A 21,357-nucleotide genomic window follows, 5' to 3' on the forward strand; every position below is an offset into this window, starting at 1 on the left:
AATAAAAAATATGGAATCCTCAAGATTTGCTAAGACCTAAAACACTTATTAATTTATATTAAAAAAAACATGAATTTACTTTCTTAAATTAAAAAAGAAGACTTGAATCCACAACTAATCTCTAGTTAGGTTCCCTATTAAAAATATTTAAGGGTTGATTTTAGTAGTTACCAAGGATAGTCTTTTGCAAAGCTATTCGCCTTATATCACTTTCTCTTGGGTTGCCACCTTTAAATATTAAGAAAACCAGTATATAAATATTTTTTGTTTTATTTGTTTCGGTTTTAAGCTCCTTCAATCAAAAGCTAATAATTAAGTCTACCAAAAGCATATTAAAATATAAAATTTTGAATCAAATATTTCTTAAATACAATCTTTAAAACTAATTAATAATATTAAAAATAAAAGATTATTTAACATGATTAATTCATAAAAAAATAGAATTGAGTCCACAACCGATCTTCAGTAAGGTACCATATTAAACATATTAAAGGGTTGATTTGGGTGGTTACCAAGGTTACCGATAGCCAAGTCCTGAAAACCCAAGCAGAAGCGTTTACAAGCTGGAGGAAAATGGACGTATTATCGCACTACAGCTCTCCGGTCGTTGAATTTCCGGCTACCCAGCCGGTTGAGAAGCAATACGCCCTGGTGGACAACTGCACGGGCACCGATCCACCGCCTCCCAGCAGAGATGCCACCACGGGAACGCAGGAGAAGCTGCATGTGTCCACACAAACGGAGCAACGAGTGGTCAGCAGCAAGGATGTGGAATACGATGAGAGGGCTTTGGCCAAGTGGTTGCGCCAAATGTGTCCAATGGTCGAACGGGAGCTGATGAATCCCACTCCCCTGATGGAGGAGTTCGCGATGAGCCAGTGCCGCCTGGAGGAGGAGCTGCAGGTGTACACCTATCAAAAGCTATCCATGGGCGCAGTGGAGAACTCGCAGGGATTGGCCATCTGGCTGTGTGTGCACACCAATAACGCTCCTGTGCTGGTGGCCACCACCGTGGCTCCCCACGACGACTGGTGCGAGCATGTGGATCAGCAGCTGAAGCTCTTCGTCCCCCAACGGATGTCCAATGGCAACTTGGTGATTTATACCGAGGCCAAAACCCTTTCCCTGAAATCCTGCCTGCGTAGTCTATGCACGAATCCTTTCAACAAGACTATGTTTGCCGGCTCCACCATGGATGGCGAGCTCTTCATCTGGCTATACGAACAGGCCAGGGGTTCCGATTCCAGCGTGGACATCAAGCAGCTCCACAGTGTGTCCTCCGCCCAGGGAGCAGCTGTAGCTCTCGACTGGCCAAGGGAACAGCTACTGCTGGCCTGTTATGCCAATGGCAGCGTGCGCCAGTGGGATCTCAGCAGGCAGATGACTCTGGATTGGGAGTGAGTGAGCCTAAAGCATTTAAAATACATTTGGAATACTAATTTTATCCAATAGGTACTCCCTGCCCGCCTCGGTTACATCTGAGCCAACGGCCTTGGTGGCCCTGGGAATGGATGACTTTGTGCTGGGCACCAATGATGGTGGCGTTTATCGTTGCTGGAGCACTGGTCGCCAAGCACTGGTCACCAAGCAGATCCAGTTGTTGGCCCTACGGCGACATCGTTTCATGGTCTCCACCCTGCTGCGAACAGAGATGGGTGGCCACCAGTTCGTCCTCAGTTGCGATCTCAGTGGACAGGCCTTCTATCACGATATGCGAATTGTGGATGAGGTAAATAGATTGTCATCCCATCACCTTTGTACATTACTGCCAATACAACGAAACAGGATATGGCTCAATTGATAGTGCAGATCCCATTGCCCTTTAAGAATGTAATAGCCTGCAGTCGGGATGGCAATATCATCTACTGTCCAGCCAATGATGGAGCACTGGAAGTGCACAGGGTGAGCGATGGAGCCCATGCCCACGTGAAGGGCGGGCTGCGCGGCAAAGGAAGCCTCATCCGAAGCAGCGACAATGGGTAAGCTAAAAACACGCGAAATAATTTAATTAAAGTGATGTAAAATGTAAAAAAAAATCCCTTACAGCCGCTGGTTAATTGCTGGCCTTTATGGGGATGAGTTCCAGATTTTCTACGTCGAGTATTAAAGATTCACATTTGATTTTGTTCTCAGTTTGGAAATAATCGCTTGTATTTGCATGACTGCTTATGTTAATATGTACGGTTTTCATCTTCTCTTAGGGTTGCTATTTACACGAGTTTATTTTAAAATTTCTCAGATCTCTAACAAATACCACATGTAAATATAGACTATGTATTGTATAAACAAGAGTTTCTTTTTGTGTAGAATTTTGAAAAAAATGCAAAAAACTTAGAGCCATAAAATTAGACTGTTTTTCTCCGGGGGATCTTGTTAAAACGGCGCAATTCACAAAATAAAATGTTCTCTATATATTAACTACTAATCATTCCATAGTGTACACTCTTTATCAGGCTCAAAGTGAACATATAAAATGAATATGTGTGGTGCGTAGAAAGTGTTACGACATAATTACAAAATGGCAATAAATGAATACACATCCTTTATAACCATTTGCCTAGCGTAAAATAAATTATACAATTAACATTAACGAGATATATGCGATATATAAATATATAATAGAACTGCACACAATTTTGCTAAATCTCTCACGTTCGAACATCCGATCACGCGACTCCACTTCAGTCCACTCTGCATCCACACGTTCAACTTTTCACTTAAACTTAGATTGCAATCTGCATTTTGCACATATCAAATATTGTTGTTTTGCGATAGTTCACAAATATAATAACTAGAAGCAGCGCTCGCCCAGCTTCTGATTGGCTGATAAATTCAGTTGAAGAGCACCGTATTGGGGTCTTCGTTATCCATCTGCTTCACATGCCGCAGCACATCTTTCTTGGTAATTACTCCAAGTAGGCGACTGCAATGGAAAATAGATTTATTTACTCGATACAGATACATTGACTGATTGCTAAGAGCTCACCCGTTATGTGTCACTAATGTTTGTCGCAGTCCCAGCTTGCGGAACATGTCCACTACCGTTTCCATTGGCGTTTGATCCGTCACCGTAATCGGCGCCATGTCCAGGATCTTTTTCAGTTTAAGCGGCTGGGGTCCCAGATTTTGAATGGGCTGGGTCGAAGTGAATAATACTATGGAGCTGCTGCTGATGCCCTCAATCAGGCGTTTGGCATTGCCTGCAAAATATAGTTTTTAAGTATAAAATATAAGCATGGATTTAAAGTCTAACTCACCTATGGCCAAGTTAAGATCCCTGCGCAGCACAAAGCCTACCAGATATTGATTCTCTCGGGACACCACCACAGGATAGCCATTGTGTTCGGTCTCTTTTAGCAGGTTCTCCACATCGTCCACCGTCATAGAGTCTTGGGTAATGACATTCAAAGTCTCATTGCGCCTAAGGGAGTTTTAATTAGTTAATTTAAAAAAATAGAAACCATTTTTGTGTACTTACTTTGGCTGCATCACATCCGCTGCCAGTGTTGTGTGCGCAAACTCTTCTTTGCTGTCTAGGAACGGATAACCATTCAGCGCTATGTGCGCATCGTAGATGCCTTGCCTGCCGAGAGCATCGCCCACCCACTTGGAGGCCATGGCGGCTGCCATCAGTGGCACAATGTATCTTACTCCGCCGGTCAGCTCGAACATGATCACCACCAGGGAAACGGTCATGCGAGTGACACCGCCCAGCACAGCTGCCGCTCCCACCACCGCATACAATCCTGGGGTAATCAGATTGCTGTCCGCACATTCGCCGGTGAAGAACCAGATGTTTGGATAGCTGTACGCAAACTGCTCCACGCCAATGCCCACGATGCGACCCATGATGGCGCCCAGCAGCAGGGACGGAATAAACAGACCCGCCGGCACTTTCATGCCAAATGTAAAGATGACCATGGCTAGTTTTAGGATAAAGGTGAGCATCAGCAGCCAAATGGAGCTGTAGACACCGGGACCTGGCTCCGTGACTTCAATGATAGTGTTGCCCATCGTTATGTTCATGCGTTTGTACTCGCTAAAAAAATATGGTAAAAAGTAGTTAGGAATTTTGTAGAATTAGCAAATGCAGAATAAAAACTCACCACAAGGGGTTGGTGACATCGCCGGGGGAGCACTTGCTGACCAACAGGAATATCAGCTCGTTCATGTTCATGCGCGTGAAGGGATTGGGGTAGCAAATGATGCCAGTGACCAGGGTGACGAAGAGCACCTCCATGACGGGATACTGGCCCAGTTTGCTGAACTTCCTGTAGCGGCACCACCACAGATTGGCCTTGATGAAGAACGTTCCAATTACACCCTATGGGTAAAAACCATGTAAATAAACTATTTCCATTTGTAATCACATTCGACTTACCCCCATTATTCCTAGGAATACAAAAGGAATGAGTTCGAAGAATATCCAGGGCTTATTGTACTCCACGAAGAAGAGCACAGAATGCTCGTTGCCAAACGGCGTCAGCGATCGCAGGACGAATGCGGCAATCAGTGCACAGAAGAAGGAGCGCCACAAGGTCTTGAGGGGGAAATAGTAGGAGACTTCCTCCAGCGAGAACAAAACGCCGCCAATCGGTGCTCCGAAGGCCACAGAGACGCCCGCCGCTGCTGCTGCCGATAGAATTTCACGCTTCTTGGCCTCATTGCGACCGTATTTGGGGAATACGTGCGAGAATATGTTGCCAATACAACTGGCAATATGGACCATGGGTCCTTCCTTGCCCAGTGTGAGGCCAGCGGACACGGACAGCATCAGGCCCACCGATTTGATCAGCAGCGTCCATTTGCCCAGATAGCCGCGTATAATGAAGCCCGACAGGATGGTCTTGATCTCCGGAATACCGGAACCGCAGGCATATGGGGCAAACATTCGCACCAGGGAGGCGCTGAGGAAGGCGAATAGCAAGGCCCACAGCACATACCAGATGTAGGCGACGATGTATGGTCCGGTGCCATTACGATCCAGGCCAAAGATCTCTGGCCAGGTTTTCCACTGCAATACAAAAGCTGTTTTAGTGGGCTTGTTAGTAAACAAATATAATTCCACTCACCGTTGAACAGTTGCCTTCTTCGAAAACCGACTGTTTGGCCGGATAGCAGCATTGCTCCCGATTAAACCAAAAGGCGGGTGGACAAATGCCATGCTTCAGATCCGACATCCAACTGGCTCCAATGTCCACCATGCCAGCCACACAACCAGCGGCAATGCCGACAAGCAGAACGCATAGCCAACCAGATCCGGCATCAATGGAACCCTGAAAGAAGATCATTGATTAAGAAAATTATTTGATTAATATTATTTAGGACTACATACCTTTATAAGATCCCACAAGGAGTCCTGCCGCTTCTTGACTATGTAGCGATGCCGCATTCGGTCACGGGCAATGTCCCGCTGCCAGTCGATGGTGTGGAAATCTTCGTACTGCCCAATGCCAGGAATATCATCTTGCACATCCGAGGAACCGTAGAAGGATAGTGCTCCTAAAGCAATAAACACGAATACAATAAACATTTCTGTTTTGACACTCTAAGCTCTGATTCATTTTGTCTAGATAGAGTGACAATAAACTTTTAATTTTAATGGTTTTAGTGTCAAAGTCCACTGAGGAACAGAGCTTCTAAGTTATAACCACAAAAGCTGAAATTCTGAGTATTTTAATTGTATTTCATTCCTATGTCGATACTATAAACTTTCTATACTTTTTTTTAATGCAATTTGAGTGATTGTTTATTATTGGTAATAACAAACTTTTTCGACACACGAAGCTGTAACCCAATTCTTTTATATACATGACTTCTTCGTAATCATATTTTCCAACATAAGCTCCAATGAAACTTGATATTTCAATTGATTTTGATCGTTTTAGCGTGGTGTTAACATTATTATTTCCATGTGATTGAAATGATCATCACATATGTGTATTGGTATTTACCCAACAAACACAATGAATATAATTCTCGTTTCAATAAATATCTTCTAATAGAAGTGCCAGCTGGTTGTTTAGACTAGTCCGCGATTATTATTTCTCTGAATTAGCATCACGTGTGCCAACCATTTGGCTTGTATTGCTGCTTATTTGCCATATATCAATAATTTGACTTGAATTCAAGCAGAGTCGCCTCAATTATGCACATGTGTGCCTGTATGCTAATGATCATCGGACGTATTAATTGAATTTCCCAGAGAGCGAGTACAGCTGTGTGCCACGCCACCGATGGTGATGGTGAGGTGACGTCGCCTCGCTCATATGATCATGATCTTGATTAACACCACAGACAGTGCCAGTGGATGTGGATGTGGATGCGGATGCTTTACGCAATGGATCTCGATCTCTGTGAACTCACCGTCCATGGGATCGCCGAAGGCACTGTGAGTTGGCACATGCTGGTGGTGCATTGTCCGCTGATTGTGATGATTGCCACCACCGCCGCCGCCGCCGATTGAGTGTCCGAAATCTCGTTCGGTGTCCGATTCGGTGGCCGTTTCCCGATGATAGCCGCTACTACTTCCTCCTCCTCCGCCGATCACGTCGCCCGGACTGGAGCGCGGTGTGATGTCGATCATGTCCTCGTCGTCGGTGCCCGGCGCCGTCAGCGAGGTGGTCAGTTTGGAGTGCTGGGCCAGCGGATGGTCACGAAAAGATCCCTCGATGTCGCCGTCGCCGCCCGCTCCGTTTGTGTGCCCGTTGGACTGGAAAGAGTGAAAATGTCAAAAAGCTTTTAAGATACGGTTCGGATATTCGGAGAGGTTGGCAAGCGCTATGTTTACGCATTAACTCTGATAAGATTAAGATCTTAGACAAAGCAAGCTTGGTAATAATATAAATATGTGTATATCTGTTCATAGTATTACATTTGGCACCATTTCCGCCCCCTTATTCCACATGTTTCGTAGAAGTACTGCTGCCCTTTATCTCCCGTTTTTACAAATTATTTGGAAACTAACCAAGATAATCATTTATACGGAAAACAGTAGAGATCCGTTTAAATTTGAGTCATAGAACATTTGTTTGAGAAGTAAGTTTTTAAACCCAAATAAAGAATCTATGAAACGAATTTTTAAACAATTTTGTTTGTCAATACCCAATGTTTACCAATGTTTCTTCTAAAATTTAAACGTAGTTTAAACCAGAATATAAATTCTTCCACCGAGTGTGTCCAAATTAAAATTTTTAAAAATATATATATATATTTTTTAACATACCCAATGGGTGGATATGTATCTTTGTAAACGTAGAACTTCCAACAATTAAAACGTAATTTGGGCAAGAATATGAATTTTTACGCCTTATGTTTTTAAATACAGCTGTACCTAGTCCATGTACTTTTCCACCACATTTATCTAAATTTAACCAGTATTTCATGTTTTTCAACCGACATGTATTGTTGTGCGTATGTAGGTAGGTGATTGGGGGAAATCCAATCCCCATGGACTTATCACATATACGGCGTACCTTTCTCATCACCGTTTGGTAGGCGGTTATGTAGCTGTTGCCCTCGGCAGCAGCCTCCCTGCTGCCCTTCAGCGGGAACTTTTCCATGGCTTACAATCCAGCACTACGTGAGTAATTCTCTAGCTATCCAAAATCTCTCGTATTGTACTGTCTTTTTCCGTTGCAGTCGAGCACGTCACTAAATACAAACACACACAAACACAAACAGTTGTTCGTGGGGCGAATCGAATCGAATTCGAATCGAATCACTTTCTTTCCATTTCACTCGGCCCGCGATAGTAGTTGATCGATCCCATTGGCATTAAGATGGCTCGAACAGGTATTTAAACGATTATATAGTACACATAACATTGGTAAAGTGCTTACTTTGTGTGCGAATATTTTATTTGCAAAAATCACAAATTCAGTATGACCAGATGTGAGGGAAAACGAAATACTGATGTATCGCAAAAAAGGACGATTGTAAACATATTCGATAGCATACCCTTTACTAATCGATCGTAAAAATATATGAATGTGTAATTATGATTTTGTAGGAATAATCCTATTAATATTCTATATAATTTATAAACTAATTTAAATTAGACAATTTTGAAAAACTTTAAACATTTTTTTAAAATTCTTTATTTTAATTTAAATATTTGGCGAGCTCACAAGCTTTCTGTAATATTTAAAATAATGGTTTTTTATATAAAAAATTGTTAGTTGCTCCATTATTTTAGTTATTTAGCTATTTAATCAAATTATTATTTATATAGTTAAGTTACCTCACTTTCGGCTGTCATAATGTTAATATCAATCAATGCTATTTTGGCAAGAATTATACTTTTATAAACTTGAATTTGTTAAATTTTCTTGACAGATTTTGTCTGAAAATATTTATAGGTAATTTTTAAAAGACATTCTTTTTCTGAGTGTTGTTTTGGTATTTGCCCAATATCATGTGGTTCTATTAAGTGTGGTATATTTAACCGAATCGCGCACGGTCACTCTGGCCGCCGAGTTTGTTTACGCCGTACAGCGCACGGATTGCAGTTAGTAGGCCAACAACAAGGCGCGAGCATAAACATCGATACCAACAACATGGCCGGCTTCGTGGCGGTTCACACAGGTTCGTATTCGTATATGTGGCCAGGCCAAGGAGGGTGCCGATGATTGATGACCGCCATCCGTTCTCAGGGGCTGGGAACTGCATCGACGAGACCAAGTACCAGCGGGTGATCAAGGAGGCCTGCCTGCGGGCCACGGACATTCTGCGCAACGGAGGGTCCGCCGTGGACGCCTGCGAGGCGGCCATTGTCCGGCTGGAGAACTGCGGCTACACGAACGCCGGCTACGGCTCCAATCTCTGCATGGACGGCTCCGTGCAGTGTGATGCGGCCATGATGGACGGCTCCACGCTGAACTTTGGGGCCTGCACCAATGTCAGCCGGGTGAAGAACCCCATCCAGTTGGCCAGACGCATCTGCGACGCCCAGTCCAGTCCACAGCTCCTGGAGCGCATTCCACCGATGATCCTCGCCGGCACTGGTGCGGAGAGGTATGCCGACGAGGTGGGCTGCTCTTTGGTGGACCCCGCCGTGCTGATCTCATCGAAGGCCACGTTCCAGTTCAATCACTACAAGAGCAAGTACGATCTGGTGGTGAACAGCCGACTGGGCAAGGCGGCCGCCGAGGAACCGGTGGTCGTGCCGGAGCCCGGAAACGAGGTGGAACTGGCCGCCGCCGCCTTGGACACAGTAGGTGCGGTCTGTGTGGATGGGGCGGGAAATACGGCGGCTGGCTGCAGCTCCGGCGGCATCCTGCTGAAAGTTCCCGGCAGGGTGGGCCAGGCGGCCACCTACGGAGCCGGCTGCTGGGCCACCGATACAGACGAGCTGGCCATCGCCACCTGCACAACCGGCAACGGGGAGTACCTGATGAAAACGCTGCTGGCCAGAGAGATCTGCCACGGGGCCTTCAGCAGCGACTGTGCGGTGACCAGTCTGCATCGGACATTCAAGCAGAAGTTCCTCGACTCCCCGCTGCTGCCCCGCCAGCAGGATCTCTACGCCGGCGCACTGACCCTGCTCTACTATCCGGGCCAGAGCAGCGGCGAGGTGATGTGGAGCCACACGACGCAGTCGTTCTGTGTCGGCTACATGGCGACCAACCAGCGGGTGCCAAAGGTTCGTACGCCCCATCCATCATCTTCTGGCTCTATATATGTATCTAGTTTATCGTTTTGCAGTTTGTGCATTCACCGCTGCCCACGTACAGTGTCCCGGGCAGATCGTGCGTCGTCAATGGCCACAATTTCCATTTGCGCATTTAAATGTGGGCTGGCTGGCCAACTAGCCCAGTCCCCTGGTCCTGCTGCTCCGCGTCTGCATTGGCATCTGTATCTGTATCTGCAATTCATTTGATTTAATGTTTAATTGCCGCGACAATCGCTGCCAAAGGTGGCAGAAAGCGCCGCAACAGAATTATGTATATGCTGCTTTCTCTCGGCAAGAAATATTAAGATAATTAAGCAAGAACTTTTATTGTAAATTCTCGTAGATCGTAATGTGTGCAGTACTAGTAGCAATGAAATAGGATTTCGAATATTCTTTCCCCTCGTCGTTGAACCGGGTGCGCTAGATAAATCAGACAGCCGGCCAGCCGTTCGGAATATCATATTCGAGGAGGCATATGTTTGTATATCCGTCTGTATATATTTAGACGCGCCATCAGTTGTGTGCGCATCTGTGTGTTTATGTCCAAGTGTTTACGGCCATCAATGTACAGAACTTAACCCATTAATTTTGAGCGAAACAGAAGCCACAGCATGCACACACAATATCAAGGTCTGTAGTATCATGAGTGTAGTTGTCCTCAACATGAATATGTGATCATTGTGAAAATGCTTTTACTTTTAGCGTAAACCGATTTGTACATACAAACACAGATATGACGCGATTTGTTTTAATACACACTACATTCATACATACGTATTCATTTCTCCGTTTATGGGGTTTCGGCTAATAATCCTATGGTATTTCATGGCATATAAATTGCTAAACATCTCGAGGCTTTTTCAAAGTCTACATACACATACACTAACAACCACCTCTCCCCAAAAAACAAGTGAGTTCCATTAGCTGATGATCAATACTGCCTAAGTTCGTGTCCTTGAATTTAGTCATATTAAAAATGGTAAGATCCCAATAACATTAAATCAGCAATAACTAATTCGTAATGTAACGTGATTATTATTTCAAATTTATTTAATGATTATTAAAAGATTGTTTACAAATTAAGATTAAGATTTTAAAAGCTTTGAGAATGCCTTTTCTTTTCTCTTTTCATTAGAGATTTAGTTGGGGGATTGCGAAGCAGGTGTTGCAGTGGTAGCACCTGTAGACTCAGAAGCACCCGTGGAGGAATCACCGGGTGTATCAGTTGCGGATGGAGCAGGTGTGGAAGAAGCTGCTGCAGTAGAAGCATTCGTGGAAGAATCACTACTTGTAGAATCAGTCGAAGATAAAGTTGTTTGAGTCGAAGTGGCACTGGTGGTCGTGGTTGTTGTTACCGAGCAACTGGCAGGCCTGGTGTCCACACACCTGCTGGTGGTCGAGTCAAAGAAGGGCTTCGTGGGAGCACAGGACATGTAGATGGCCACCCAGTCGGTTCCCGATTTCTGGCAATACAGGTAACTGTTGCACGTGGAGTCGTCAGTATATGGGACATAGAAGTAAGAGGCAGTGTTGCTAGTTCCGCCATCACTGCAAGCCTGCTGCTTTTGGGCTGCACTGGGCGTTGTCGGCGGAGCAGCTGTCGTGGTGATGGGCTGGTATACAGTGTTGCTGCAAGTTTCGGTTACGCCCACCTTTAAGAGAATTAAATATTAATTAAGATCAATTTGTATTAGCACACTAGACCTACAAATTCGGCGGCACAAGAAGGCACACAGATGGTGTCATACGTAGCAAGTGCCTGGATGACACAAATCTCATCGGAATCACAGTCGTAAACATTGGAGGTGAGTAGAGCTCCGCTTGAGGAGCAACGGGCATAGGATGTTCTGCTCACACAGGCGTATTTGGCGCCATTCGAGCACTCCTCACACTGGGCACCGTTTGCGCCAGAGGATCCACACACGTCCAGGATAGTTGAGGTCAAGGCAGAGCTAGCCACACACACATCTTCGGAATTGGAGCAAACGGTGCCCGAGGGACACTCGATTACTTTTCCAATCGGAGCGCTTTCTAGGGGCACAGATATAATTAGTTTTAAATATCTCAGGGTATCTACTCAAGGATCCAGGACTTACTCATGCAATTCTGATAGGAGGTCTGATTGTGGCAGTACACATCGTTATCCGACTGGCATGTTTGACAACTTTGTGCCGTCACAGATGATGCTCCCAATGCCATGATGGCCACAATTGCGATTATCCTCTGCATGTTTCTGTAACACTTTTCGCGGTAATGTTGCTCAATCTAAGCGAAGAACTGATATGATCCCAACCACCGATCTGCTGTCTTATATAGCAGACGAGCTTGCTTTGCTTCAACCTTCAACTGTTTATGGGTCCCTTTCTTGATAACATATTTTGGGCAAATTTGTTTCCGTCTGTGCCTGCCAAAAATCTACGATCATAAAGTAATATTTAAGCGTTCTAAAAGAGACGGTATTACCTATCAGCAAATGACAGCAACATGCTTATTAAATATACTTCATACCGAGAATTACGGTCTATAAACGTAACTCCTAAACGGCTTTTTGTCACATGTTAATATTATGATATAATAAAAGTTAATTTAAAATTAATAGTTTATTTACAAAATATAATAAAGTGGATTTGATGTGTAACGCATTCAGCTATAAAGATCAAATTTATTTTGTGTAATACTGTGGTTGGAATATTTATGTAAACAAAGTAAACAAATTAACACAAACTTTTATAAATCCTTTTCTTAGCATACGGATGATATTTATTGATTGTATATTTTTTAACAATTTCTGTAGAATTTAAGTAATTTAAATTAATAAAAAATTTTATTTTACACCAAAAGGGTTTTTCTTTACAATCCGGTTTTATTAAAAAAAATAATGCCTGTTCAGAATATCCTAACTGGTCGATTTAGGTGCAAGTAGACGGTTTAGTTGCCACACAAACGGATTTGGCAGAATCGTAGAACGGTTTGGACGAGGGGCAAGTCATATATACAATTCTCCATTCGGTATCGGTATCTGCACTTCTTTCGCAGTAAAGATAACTGCGGCAGGTAGTATCCGCATTGTATTTTGTGAAGAAGTACTTGGTGGTGGTAGGAATGTTAAGATTCGTTGCTGCCGCACTGCAGGCACTTTTTTTCTGTTCCAAACTGGGTGTTACAGTAGTCGGAGCTTCGGTTGTCGTTGTCGTGTATCCGCTATTGCTGCACGACGCTTTCAGATTCAACTGCCAATAAATTAAAGATTAATTCAACTCATAAGAAATTATTTATGAATACCCACAAATTCACTGGCGCATGAGGGCACACAGATATTGTCGTATTGATCCAGAGCTTCTGAGACGCAAATCTCATCGGTGTCGCAATCATAGATATTGGAGTCGATTAAAGTCGTATCAGAACACCTAGCAAACTGATTTCTGCTGACACAAGTGAATTTTTGAGTTGTACACTTTGCACATCCAGTTCCACCTCCAGAGGTGCCACACACATCCACTATATTTTCAGACAATTCGGAACTTTTTACACAAACGACATCGGAGTTGGTGCAAACTGATCCAGTGGGACAGTTTATCACATTGCCAATGGCAGCGTTTTCTGGATGGAAATGGAATCTCAAGGGTCAGCATTGAAGACTAATGGACATCTGTTCTGGACTTACTTATACAATTTCTATATGAAGTCTGGTTGATACAGTAGACATCGGTGGAGGCTAGGCACTCTCCGCAATTGAGAGTCACCTCAACAGCTAGGCCACATGATAGAATGGCCAAAACTAGTATGATCACTTGCATCTTCATGGGGAATTCAAAATGACGACTGCCTCGTAGAACTGCAGAATACTTTAATGACTTTGTCCAATGCAGTTGCAGTCTTATATAGCTGACAAGCCAAAGCTCAGAGAAACTATAATTTTAAATATGCTTGTTTGTCTATTGTGATAATGCTGTTTGTAAGATATTGCCATAATTTACACCAATAAAATAATATTAAAGCTTTTTGAGAGGCGAGGTTAAAAAAAACAAAATGGATAAATATAAATTGATTTTCTTTATTTCTTTTACGTAAACAATGATTTTTTTTGATTACCTAATTTAGATAATTTTGTAATAAATACAAAATTAACGTAAGATGGAAATTAAAACGTTCCCAGGAAATTTGTCATCTTAACTTAAAGTTAGATCTTATCAGTAGTAAAATAATTAACAGTTCTGAATGCTGTCAATAAAAATATAAACCTTGAATGAGAGATATCAGCGTCAAAATAATTGACAGTTTTTTATCTAGAGAAAAATAAACAATTCCGAGAAACACCAGAAGACGACGACCCATTCTATTTATCCTTGAAAAGTCCAATGAACAACAACATTTAAAATTTGCTTGCGATCACATTTATTAAGTTTCGTATTTGAATCAAATTTTCTTAAATATTTTCTCACACAATTTTACATATTACACAATTCACGTTTTTATGTTTGTTTATGCTTGATTATCGTTTCCATTTACGAGTAACACAAAATCTCTTAAGCGAATTTAATAAATAACAGAAATATGCGTATGATCATTTGTTTCGTTATAAGCGAAAGTAAAATATAGTACGATGTAAATGTATATAATACGTTTCGAAGTGAAGGAGAGAACTAAAAGTGTCTGCTTAAATTAAGGTACTCAAATAATAGAATTATTAGTGCATCTGGTTGTAAAACACATCTTGATCTATAGATTAGCGCCATGGAGCTTTAGCAACGAAGTCTCCTTAGTTTATGGGTACACATGCTATAGCTTTTGATGGCCTCGCCGATGCCTGTATATATATGTATTTATCTGCAGCACTAAACACAATTACAATTGGATGATTTTAATGATTACACTTAGTAAGTTGACGCGTGGGCTCGTTTCGACACATCTCCGGACTTTCTCAACTGGCGGTCTGGGTCCTTGTCCTTGGTGATATTACACATTGAAATGTTGAACTTATGATTCTGTTGCTTTAAATATATATTATGTAATGTGTATATATAATTTATATATGAAAATATATATATATATATATATATATTATGTATCATGTAGTTAAACTAATCTGTAATGTAACTAGGGCTCATTTGATGAATATGTTCTCAGTTTGTATGTAAAGGTTTTTGTTTTTGTTTTTCATTTCATTTCTTACGATCTTTTTACCGCGTATATTTATGTAAATATAGTTAAGCTTGATTTGTGTAAGTTTATTTATAATTTGCTCTATCTCGTATATAAAATTTGACCAAATACATAAGTTTTTTTTTCTTTTATATAAAAACGAACGAAACAATTCTCAACGATATTTGAAACACGGTTTCACCTAATTCTTAAGGGTCTAACACAAATAATAAACCAATTTATAAATTTTCATGCGAATATCCCGCTTTCGCTCACATCGCTTTTTGCTTTAACATTCTCATTATTTTCTTTTTCAGCCTTTTTCCAGCTGGTTAATAAAGTAAAATTGTTGCTTCTCGATGATATAGGTTCTCAGACATACATACACTGAAAGTAAAACATAATTTCATTTACTTAATTTGCTAATTACTCTAATCAACGCGGCGTTCTCCTCCTTCAGGCGATGATTATCCGACTTGTAGGCATCAAGTTGCTGTTGAACGGATAAAATGGGATCAAGTTAGTTCAAATTATACAGATATCGAAATCAATATACGTTTATGGCAGGGGAAGCACAAGTCTGGGGGTTAGGTGTGCATGGGGCATGCTTCGTTAATCTATTGAGGATGCGGTAGCCGCAGCCACAGCAGCAGCAACAACAACAGAAACAACAACAAACAATTAGTAATTACCTAAGAATGGAACTCATCTGGACGGACGCCCTAATCTCGAGAATAAAACCAGATAACATGCACTTAACCGCAAAACTACACTCGAAACATAGGCGCTTGGATAATTGTCTCTCTGCGGAATCTGATTCGTATGTTCTTTATGACGCATGTCGTGTGCTGTGATAAGCGAGCTATATAGACGATCGGTCATAAAATGTCGAAGATGATGGATCTCATGAATTTGGATGCCTGATGCAAGTGTTCCGTGAACATAATACACCCACCCAATGTGGCGTATTCAAACAATAAACAGCAAAAAGTTGAATAAGAACGACAATGGGCAAAAGTTTTTGTTTATTTCATATATATATATATAAATATAACTCAAGATCGGTCGATGGTGTTGTGGTCGAGAACACACAAAAGGATAAACAAAGTTGCAGATAAAACTGGTAACAATATTAACAACAAGAGGTATAAATCCATAGGATAGTTTAATAGACATTATTTAAATAGTAGAGTATTAAGTAAGTATTGTTTATATGTACATTCAGAGTGTTTCAAAGAGTTGCTAATGGTCGATTGATGTAGATATGATTGAAGAAAATTTTGACAAACATTTCTTATTTAAATAAAAAACATAAATGTTAACAATTTTATTAAAGCAATTCCGTTATATTATGTCTTACTAAAGTAGGTTTAATTACTAAAGCACTCTTTAAGGCGCCAGAAAATGTCCAAAAGTAAAACGAAAAGCTTTCGAGTTTCAACAAATCTAAATATATATTTATTTATAAAGCCAAGTACAACCATTTAAAAAAATTGAAACATCAGTTTGAAACACTCCATGTTACAGTTAATGCTAAAATATATTTTATTATATTCTTTTTTATGTGGTATGTGTATAACAACAAAACAACAGCCAGCTCATAATATATGGGGCGCATGTTCTTAGAATGGCTCAATTCAGTGTCAGTGGTGGGGCATTTACCGTCAAGCTTCCAGCATCACCAAATAGACCACTTCGCTCTCCCTGATGTTCGACTTCTGCAGGAGACCCTATATATATATTGCCTCCATATATCCTTGGGCCGCAATTCGCTGATGCTGTTAGTTAATTTATTATTATTTTTTTTTTTGTGGTGGTGGGGGCTTGATGATTGATCTCGTTGGTTTCGATGAGCTTTACTTTGATTCGAGTGTGGGCTAACTTTTGATTTATAAGTACTTATCAACCGTACAGTGGTCTGTAGTTTCCATACATGATATAGTTTGATACAATAATTATTTTATAAATTCACAAACATTTTCCCCTAACGCATATTTAGGTTATCAAAAACGATCAAGCCGTGAGATTAATATTTCACTATTTAAAAATTAACTACTTTATAAGTTTGCGCTTCTATAAAAGGGTCTGTAGTATATAGTAACTCCCAAGGAGTTCATAGTAATGTTTAGGATTTATAGGTATTACCAGTCACCAGTGACCAGTCTAAAGCCAATGAGCTCAATGTGAACTTAATTTAGCTACGATACATTTAGTTATTGTGTTTTCGGTTATGCTTATATATCCATATAATATTCGTAACGACATCGAGGTGTGTTAAGTATTGTATTAAAGAATCTTGAGCAGGAAAAACATCGATGATTATTGATTATCGAAGTTTACCTGTAGGAACATCGATGTTTTTCCAGCTCTTATAGAAAAGATATAACGATATTCGCGAAATTGTGCTTGTGAGCAAGGGGGCGTGAGAATTTTTATTTTTTGGGTGTGTGTGTATATGGGCTGGAGTGCTGGGCAATCTAAATGCTTTTGATCTGCGCCTATTTGGTCTTGGCCAGCTGACTCTGAGCCGAGGTGGTCAGCTTGGAGACGACCCGTGTGAGGGCCCGATTCTCGGCTCGCAGACGATCGTTCTCAGTCTTTAGCTTCTGCAATAGCTAAAATCACACATCAAATAAAAAAAAATAAGGACAAGAGCGGCGACGCAAGAAAAATAAGTGGAAAAAACGCATGTTTTTATTTGAGCGATTGCAGAGTATCGATTTTTTCGATAGTTCGATTGTTTGTTCGATCGATGAGGCGCGTGGGAAGAGAGAGAGAGAAAAGAAAATCAAATTTAAGTGAGCGTATTGAATGAGAGCGCTTTTGTTTTTAATTTTTAACAATTAGGTGAGTGCGGTTGATAGACGTGTAACGATAAACGTGTAACGTATAAACGCATGGGAACAGTGACCAAAAATCATAAATGGTGGCGAAATGACAGAGCGAGAGATTGAGCGAGTGATGATTTATTCAGATGATGACAGAGAAACATAATGGGCTGAAGATGAGAACATGTCTGATGTCTGGTTGTTGCTGTTGTGTGATATGAGAAAACGATATAAAACAAATATGCATGTTCTGATCACGAGGCGGAGGTGGGTCGAAAATAAATAGGCAACGGAAATCAAAGCGATCGCTTCAATGTACAGCGGGTTGGCACAAATAAATATATACTATACACAGGTCTCTGTAAATCAATTTCAAATCAAATCAAGTGCCATGGCATTTACACACAGAAGACTAGCTAGTCAACTAGGTGTTTTATATGGTGTATAAAGCGCATCTGGCCAAAAGGGTAAGGGCAATAATAAAAGTTCGTTTAAAATATAAGGGTGAGAGAAACGATTGCTCCAACTCAGTGCAAAGGGGTTTTATGAATTTGGGTTATAAGAACAGAACACAGTTCAAGTCGAATTAATCAAAAGGGGTTAATAAATCAAAATTTCATAGACATGCAGCATAGGTTTTGTTCCAGGGGGAATGTAGGGGAAGTATAAAAACATCAGAAATTATAAATCCGAAATTATAAGAGGAATAAACAAAAATAGCAATCAATTTCGAGTCCTGTTCTCAGAACACAAAAACAGCAAAACAGCGGCGGCAACGTTTAACGCTTATGGTTAGCAAAGGGACACTTTTGTAATTACCTTGAGCTCTTCTTCCAACTCGGAAAGCTTGCGTTCCATAGCTCTTCTTTCGCGTTTCTCAAGTTCAGATAGTGAATTTTTCGTTGTCTGCGAATGTGAAATGAAACAAGATGTTTTGTTTTTTTTTTTTTTTTTTTTTTTTTTTTTTTTTTTTTTTTTTGTTTAAAATCGGGTCTTGGTTTTTCTTGTTCAGTTTTTGTTGTGTTGTTTTTGGGGTTCAACAGATCGAAAATATATATATATATATTTATAAACGAGAGCGGGGTGTAAAGAGCGAAAGAGAGCGCGAGCAGTAAGCTTCACATGAGGGGGAAAAAGAGGCAGCGAGGTGAGGTTTAAATGTGTTAAAGATATATATTTTAGTGGTTTCCTTTTAACTAAGTTTATGGTGTTGCGTGTTGTTTTGTTGTTGTTTACTGCTGGCAGTTTGACTTTTTTGTTTATATTTGTTGTTTGTTTTTTGTCCTACTTTTAGGTTATAGTGGGCTGATGTGGGCGTGGCATGTTAGGAGCGTGTTTACTGTACTTACGGCATTGGCGAATCTCTCGAGCGTTGCACGTGTCTGCACGGCTTCATCGTCCTTTTGCTTGAGCATCTGCTTCAGCTTATCGTTCTCCAATCTATATGGGAAATGAGATTATCGTGGTTATATAATTAGGGGCTCCTTTGAGAAGGTTAAACTCACTTGGCCGCTTCCCAGAGCGCCTTGTAATCAATGCCATCGCCATTCTCCGCCTTGTCGATACTGCTGGAGCTCTTCGATTCGCTCGTGGTGGCCGTACTCGTGGTGCTGCCCAACCGGGAACGAGATGTCCGCTCACTGCCACTCTGTAAGATAAAAAATAGACAAAGCCATTATAGTAATAAGTAAGTGAAACGATAATTTCAGGACTTAAAATCTAAATTAAAAATAAAACCAGGAAATTTGAATTTTCCGACTGCTTCTTTCTTCTTCTTTCTTCTTACCTCTATAGCAAAAGTCTTAAAACAACGTTAGGATGTTTTTTTGTTTGTTTATCAATAAATAAATATTTAATAAAATAAATATTTTGATGTCTGAATTTTTTTTTATAATTCTAAGTCTGAAATTTTTGTAAAATTTTGGTTTGACATTTTTTTTTTAAATTTTAAAAGGAATGTTATAAATCTCCGATTTTTTTTTTGCAACTGCTATTTTCTTAAGTTAGATACGTAAACTTTGTTTAATTAAAAAAGTTATTAAAGAATTTCGACTGCAAAGGCTTTATAATATTTGAAAATATGGATATTCGGAAAGAAATAAAACCTTCGGCTTTGATAAGGTTTATTGTTCTTTACTATATTCTTAATATTCATTTAAAGATTTTTAAGTTACTGAATTACTTGTTATTAAAAAGTCAAATAATTTTATAAATAAATATGTTTAAAATAAATTTTAAAATATAAATGACTATTTTTCTACCAACAACAACAGCAGTTTAGTTTCTATATATCCACTTAACCAAAACACCTGCTTACTTCATATCCCTCACTCTTCTCAGAGGAGGCACTTATGGATCGCTGGGCGGCACTCTTTGAACGCGTGCGATTACGAGACTTGCGCTCCTGCTCCCGCAGTGAGTTACTCCTTGTGGCTGCAATGGCCGCCACAGTGGCTCCGGCACTGGTAACGCCATTGCTGGTCGACGATACACCACCGCCATAAGCTGCATTCAGGCTACTATTGGATGCCGACAGGGATTTGGTCTTCAGCAAACGAGAACCCTTGAACGAGTTGGACGAACTCAAACTCGGCGACTTGAAGCTGAGCGAGGCGGTGGTCACACCCTTGTCATAGCTGCTCGAATAGGGACTGACATAACGATCGCTGGCCGAGTACGAAGATCCCGCCGAGGAATAGGAGCTGGGATTGTACCTTGAACTATCGTAGCCACCATTGGTGCCTGTTCCATTGGAGGTGGAGGCGGAGACGGAGGCGGATGCGGAGGATGACGAAGTCGATGAGACGGTGGACAGAGAGGAGGAGAGAGCAGAGGCTTTAGACTGGCCATAATTGTGGCTAATATGCTTGCCCACCACCAGGTGGCTATGGTAATGGTGACCTCCACCCGAAGTCAAAGCCGAACCCGAACCCGAAGCCGATGATGCAGTGGTGGGCTGCAGCTGCAGATAGTAGCGATTGCCCTGGTGCGTTTGCGTTTTAGTTGCTGGCATGGCATTGGTCGCCGAAGCTGCTATGGATGGGGCATGGGCATGGGCATGGCATGTGGAGGCAGAGGCGGAGGCGGATGAGGTTACAGCCGTCGATGATGGCCCACTGCTGCTTGCGGTTGGCTGATGGGAATGCTGCTGATTCGAATAGTGGTTGCTGCTGCTGGTGAACTGCTGATGATGATGATGATGATACTTGGACGCCCCGTAATCGTAGCGACTGCCCGCATTACCATAAGAACTCCGGCCAGTTGCTCCTCCGCCGCCGTACAAACTATCCCTTGAACTATAGACACTGGCATAGGGACTCTGGTAACTGGAGGTCCCACTGCTGCCGGGGAAGTAGCCCGTGCTCAAGGGACGACCAGTGCTGCTGGAACTGGTATAGCTACTCCCATTGTAGTTATATGCCCCCGATGAGCCACTCGAGGGAGCCATTCGCGAACTGGAGGACAGCGAACGCCGGCGACTGGCCAACGGCGCCTGGGTGCGTGGTCTCGAGCGAAAGGACATCTCGCTGATGGAAACTATAAGGAAATGGCCCCCATTAGCTTGCCATCTCGCCTGGCACTTCGTATTTCAATCGTCAATGCCAATGTGCAATTACGCTTAAATGTTTCAACCGAAAGGCACATGACTTGCATGCCCTTTCGTAACAGAGGGGATTTTCCAACTGGCCATAGGTTTGCAAAGCTTTTGTGCCC

The 21,357-nt window shown here is 41.6% G+C and overlaps 6 protein-coding genes across 32 annotated transcripts in view; 2 read left to right on the top strand and 4 right to left on the bottom strand.

Moving 5' to 3' along the window:
- Positions 1-573: 573 nt before the first annotated feature.
- Positions 574-2,161, top strand: LOC108146134. The gene is made up of 4 exons (XM_017271986.2): positions 574-1,397; positions 1,453-1,729; positions 1,786-1,979; positions 2,047-2,161. The coding sequence occupies exons 1-4, from the start codon at positions 574-576 to the stop codon at positions 2,105-2,107; spliced, it is 1,356 nt and encodes a 451-aa protein (XP_017127475.1). The 3' UTR covers positions 2,108-2,161.
- On the bottom strand, positions 2,122-7,887 carry LOC108146133 (H(+)/Cl(-) exchange transporter 5). 2 transcript variants are annotated; one of them, XM_017271984.2, is made up of 10 exons: positions 7,476-7,887; positions 6,367-6,712; positions 5,336-5,502; positions 5,073-5,276; positions 4,382-5,014; positions 4,107-4,324; positions 3,479-4,039; positions 3,258-3,421; positions 2,987-3,200; positions 2,122-2,923 (listed from the first exon to the last, which is right to left on the bottom strand). In XM_017271984.2, the coding sequence occupies exons 1-10, from the start codon at positions 7,560-7,562 to the stop codon at positions 2,833-2,835; spliced, it is 2,685 nt and encodes an 894-aa protein (XP_017127473.1). In that variant the 5' UTR covers positions 7,563-7,887; the 3' UTR covers positions 2,122-2,832. The 2 variants fall into 2 exon arrangements, with proteins under 2 accessions (XP_017127473.1, XP_017127474.1); XM_017271985.2 differs by having other exon boundaries at positions 7,842-7,884.
- Positions 7,888-8,326: 439 nt separating this feature from the next.
- LOC108146135 (threonine aspartase 1) lies at positions 8,327-10,446 on the top strand. Its single transcript, XM_017271987.2, has 3 exons — positions 8,327-8,586; positions 8,655-9,643; positions 9,706-10,446. Exons 1-3 carry the CDS (start codon positions 8,559-8,561, stop codon positions 9,787-9,789), a joined length of 1,101 nt encoding a protein of 366 aa, XP_017127476.1. The 5' UTR covers positions 8,327-8,558; the 3' UTR covers positions 9,790-10,446.
- Positions 10,447-10,726: 280 nt separating this feature from the next.
- LOC108146136 (serine-rich adhesin for platelets) lies at positions 10,727-11,964 on the bottom strand. Its single transcript, XM_017271989.2, has 3 exons — positions 11,770-11,964; positions 11,382-11,704; positions 10,727-11,325 (listed from the first exon to the last, which is right to left on the bottom strand). Exons 1-3 carry the CDS (start codon positions 11,900-11,902, stop codon positions 10,813-10,815), a joined length of 969 nt encoding a protein of 322 aa, XP_017127478.1. The 5' UTR covers positions 11,903-11,964; the 3' UTR covers positions 10,727-10,812.
- Positions 11,965-12,315: 351 nt separating this feature from the next.
- On the bottom strand, positions 12,316-13,531 carry LOC108145911. The gene is made up of 3 exons (XM_017271594.2): positions 13,338-13,531; positions 12,960-13,273; positions 12,316-12,903 (listed from the first exon to the last, which is right to left on the bottom strand). Exons 1-3 carry the CDS (start codon positions 13,474-13,476, stop codon positions 12,583-12,585), a joined length of 774 nt encoding a protein of 257 aa, XP_017127083.1. The 5' UTR covers positions 13,477-13,531; the 3' UTR covers positions 12,316-12,582.
- Positions 13,532-14,051: 520 nt separating this feature from the next.
- Positions 14,052-21,357, bottom strand: part of LOC108145909 (protein phosphatase 1 regulatory subunit 12B) — a 31,453-nt gene continuing 24,147 nt past the window's right edge. For 7 of the 26 annotated variants that reach the window (XM_017271569.2, XM_017271570.2, XM_017271577.2 and 4 more), the window contains 4 exons: positions 19,149-19,291; positions 18,993-19,083; positions 18,463-18,549; positions 16,462-17,430 (listed from right to left, as the gene is read on the bottom strand). In XM_017271569.2, coding sequence (XP_017127058.1) covers positions 17,314-17,430; positions 18,463-18,549; positions 18,993-19,083; positions 19,149-19,291 — 438 coding nt within the window. In that variant the 3' untranslated portion in view covers positions 16,462-17,313. Of the gene's footprint in view, positions 15,309-15,807; positions 17,431-18,462; positions 18,550-18,992; positions 19,084-19,148; positions 19,292-19,960; positions 21,181-21,357 lie in introns of those variants that run through there. The other 19 variants (XM_017271578.2, XM_017271574.2, XM_017271573.2 and 16 more) reach the window with 9 other exon arrangements.

This window comes from Drosophila elegans, unplaced genomic scaffold, assembly GCF_018152505.1.
Source record: "Drosophila elegans isolate 14027-0461.03 unplaced genomic scaffold, ASM1815250v1 contig_208, whole genome shotgun sequence".
In the NCBI taxonomy this organism is placed as follows: domain Eukaryota; kingdom Metazoa; phylum Arthropoda; class Insecta; order Diptera; family Drosophilidae; genus Drosophila; species Drosophila elegans.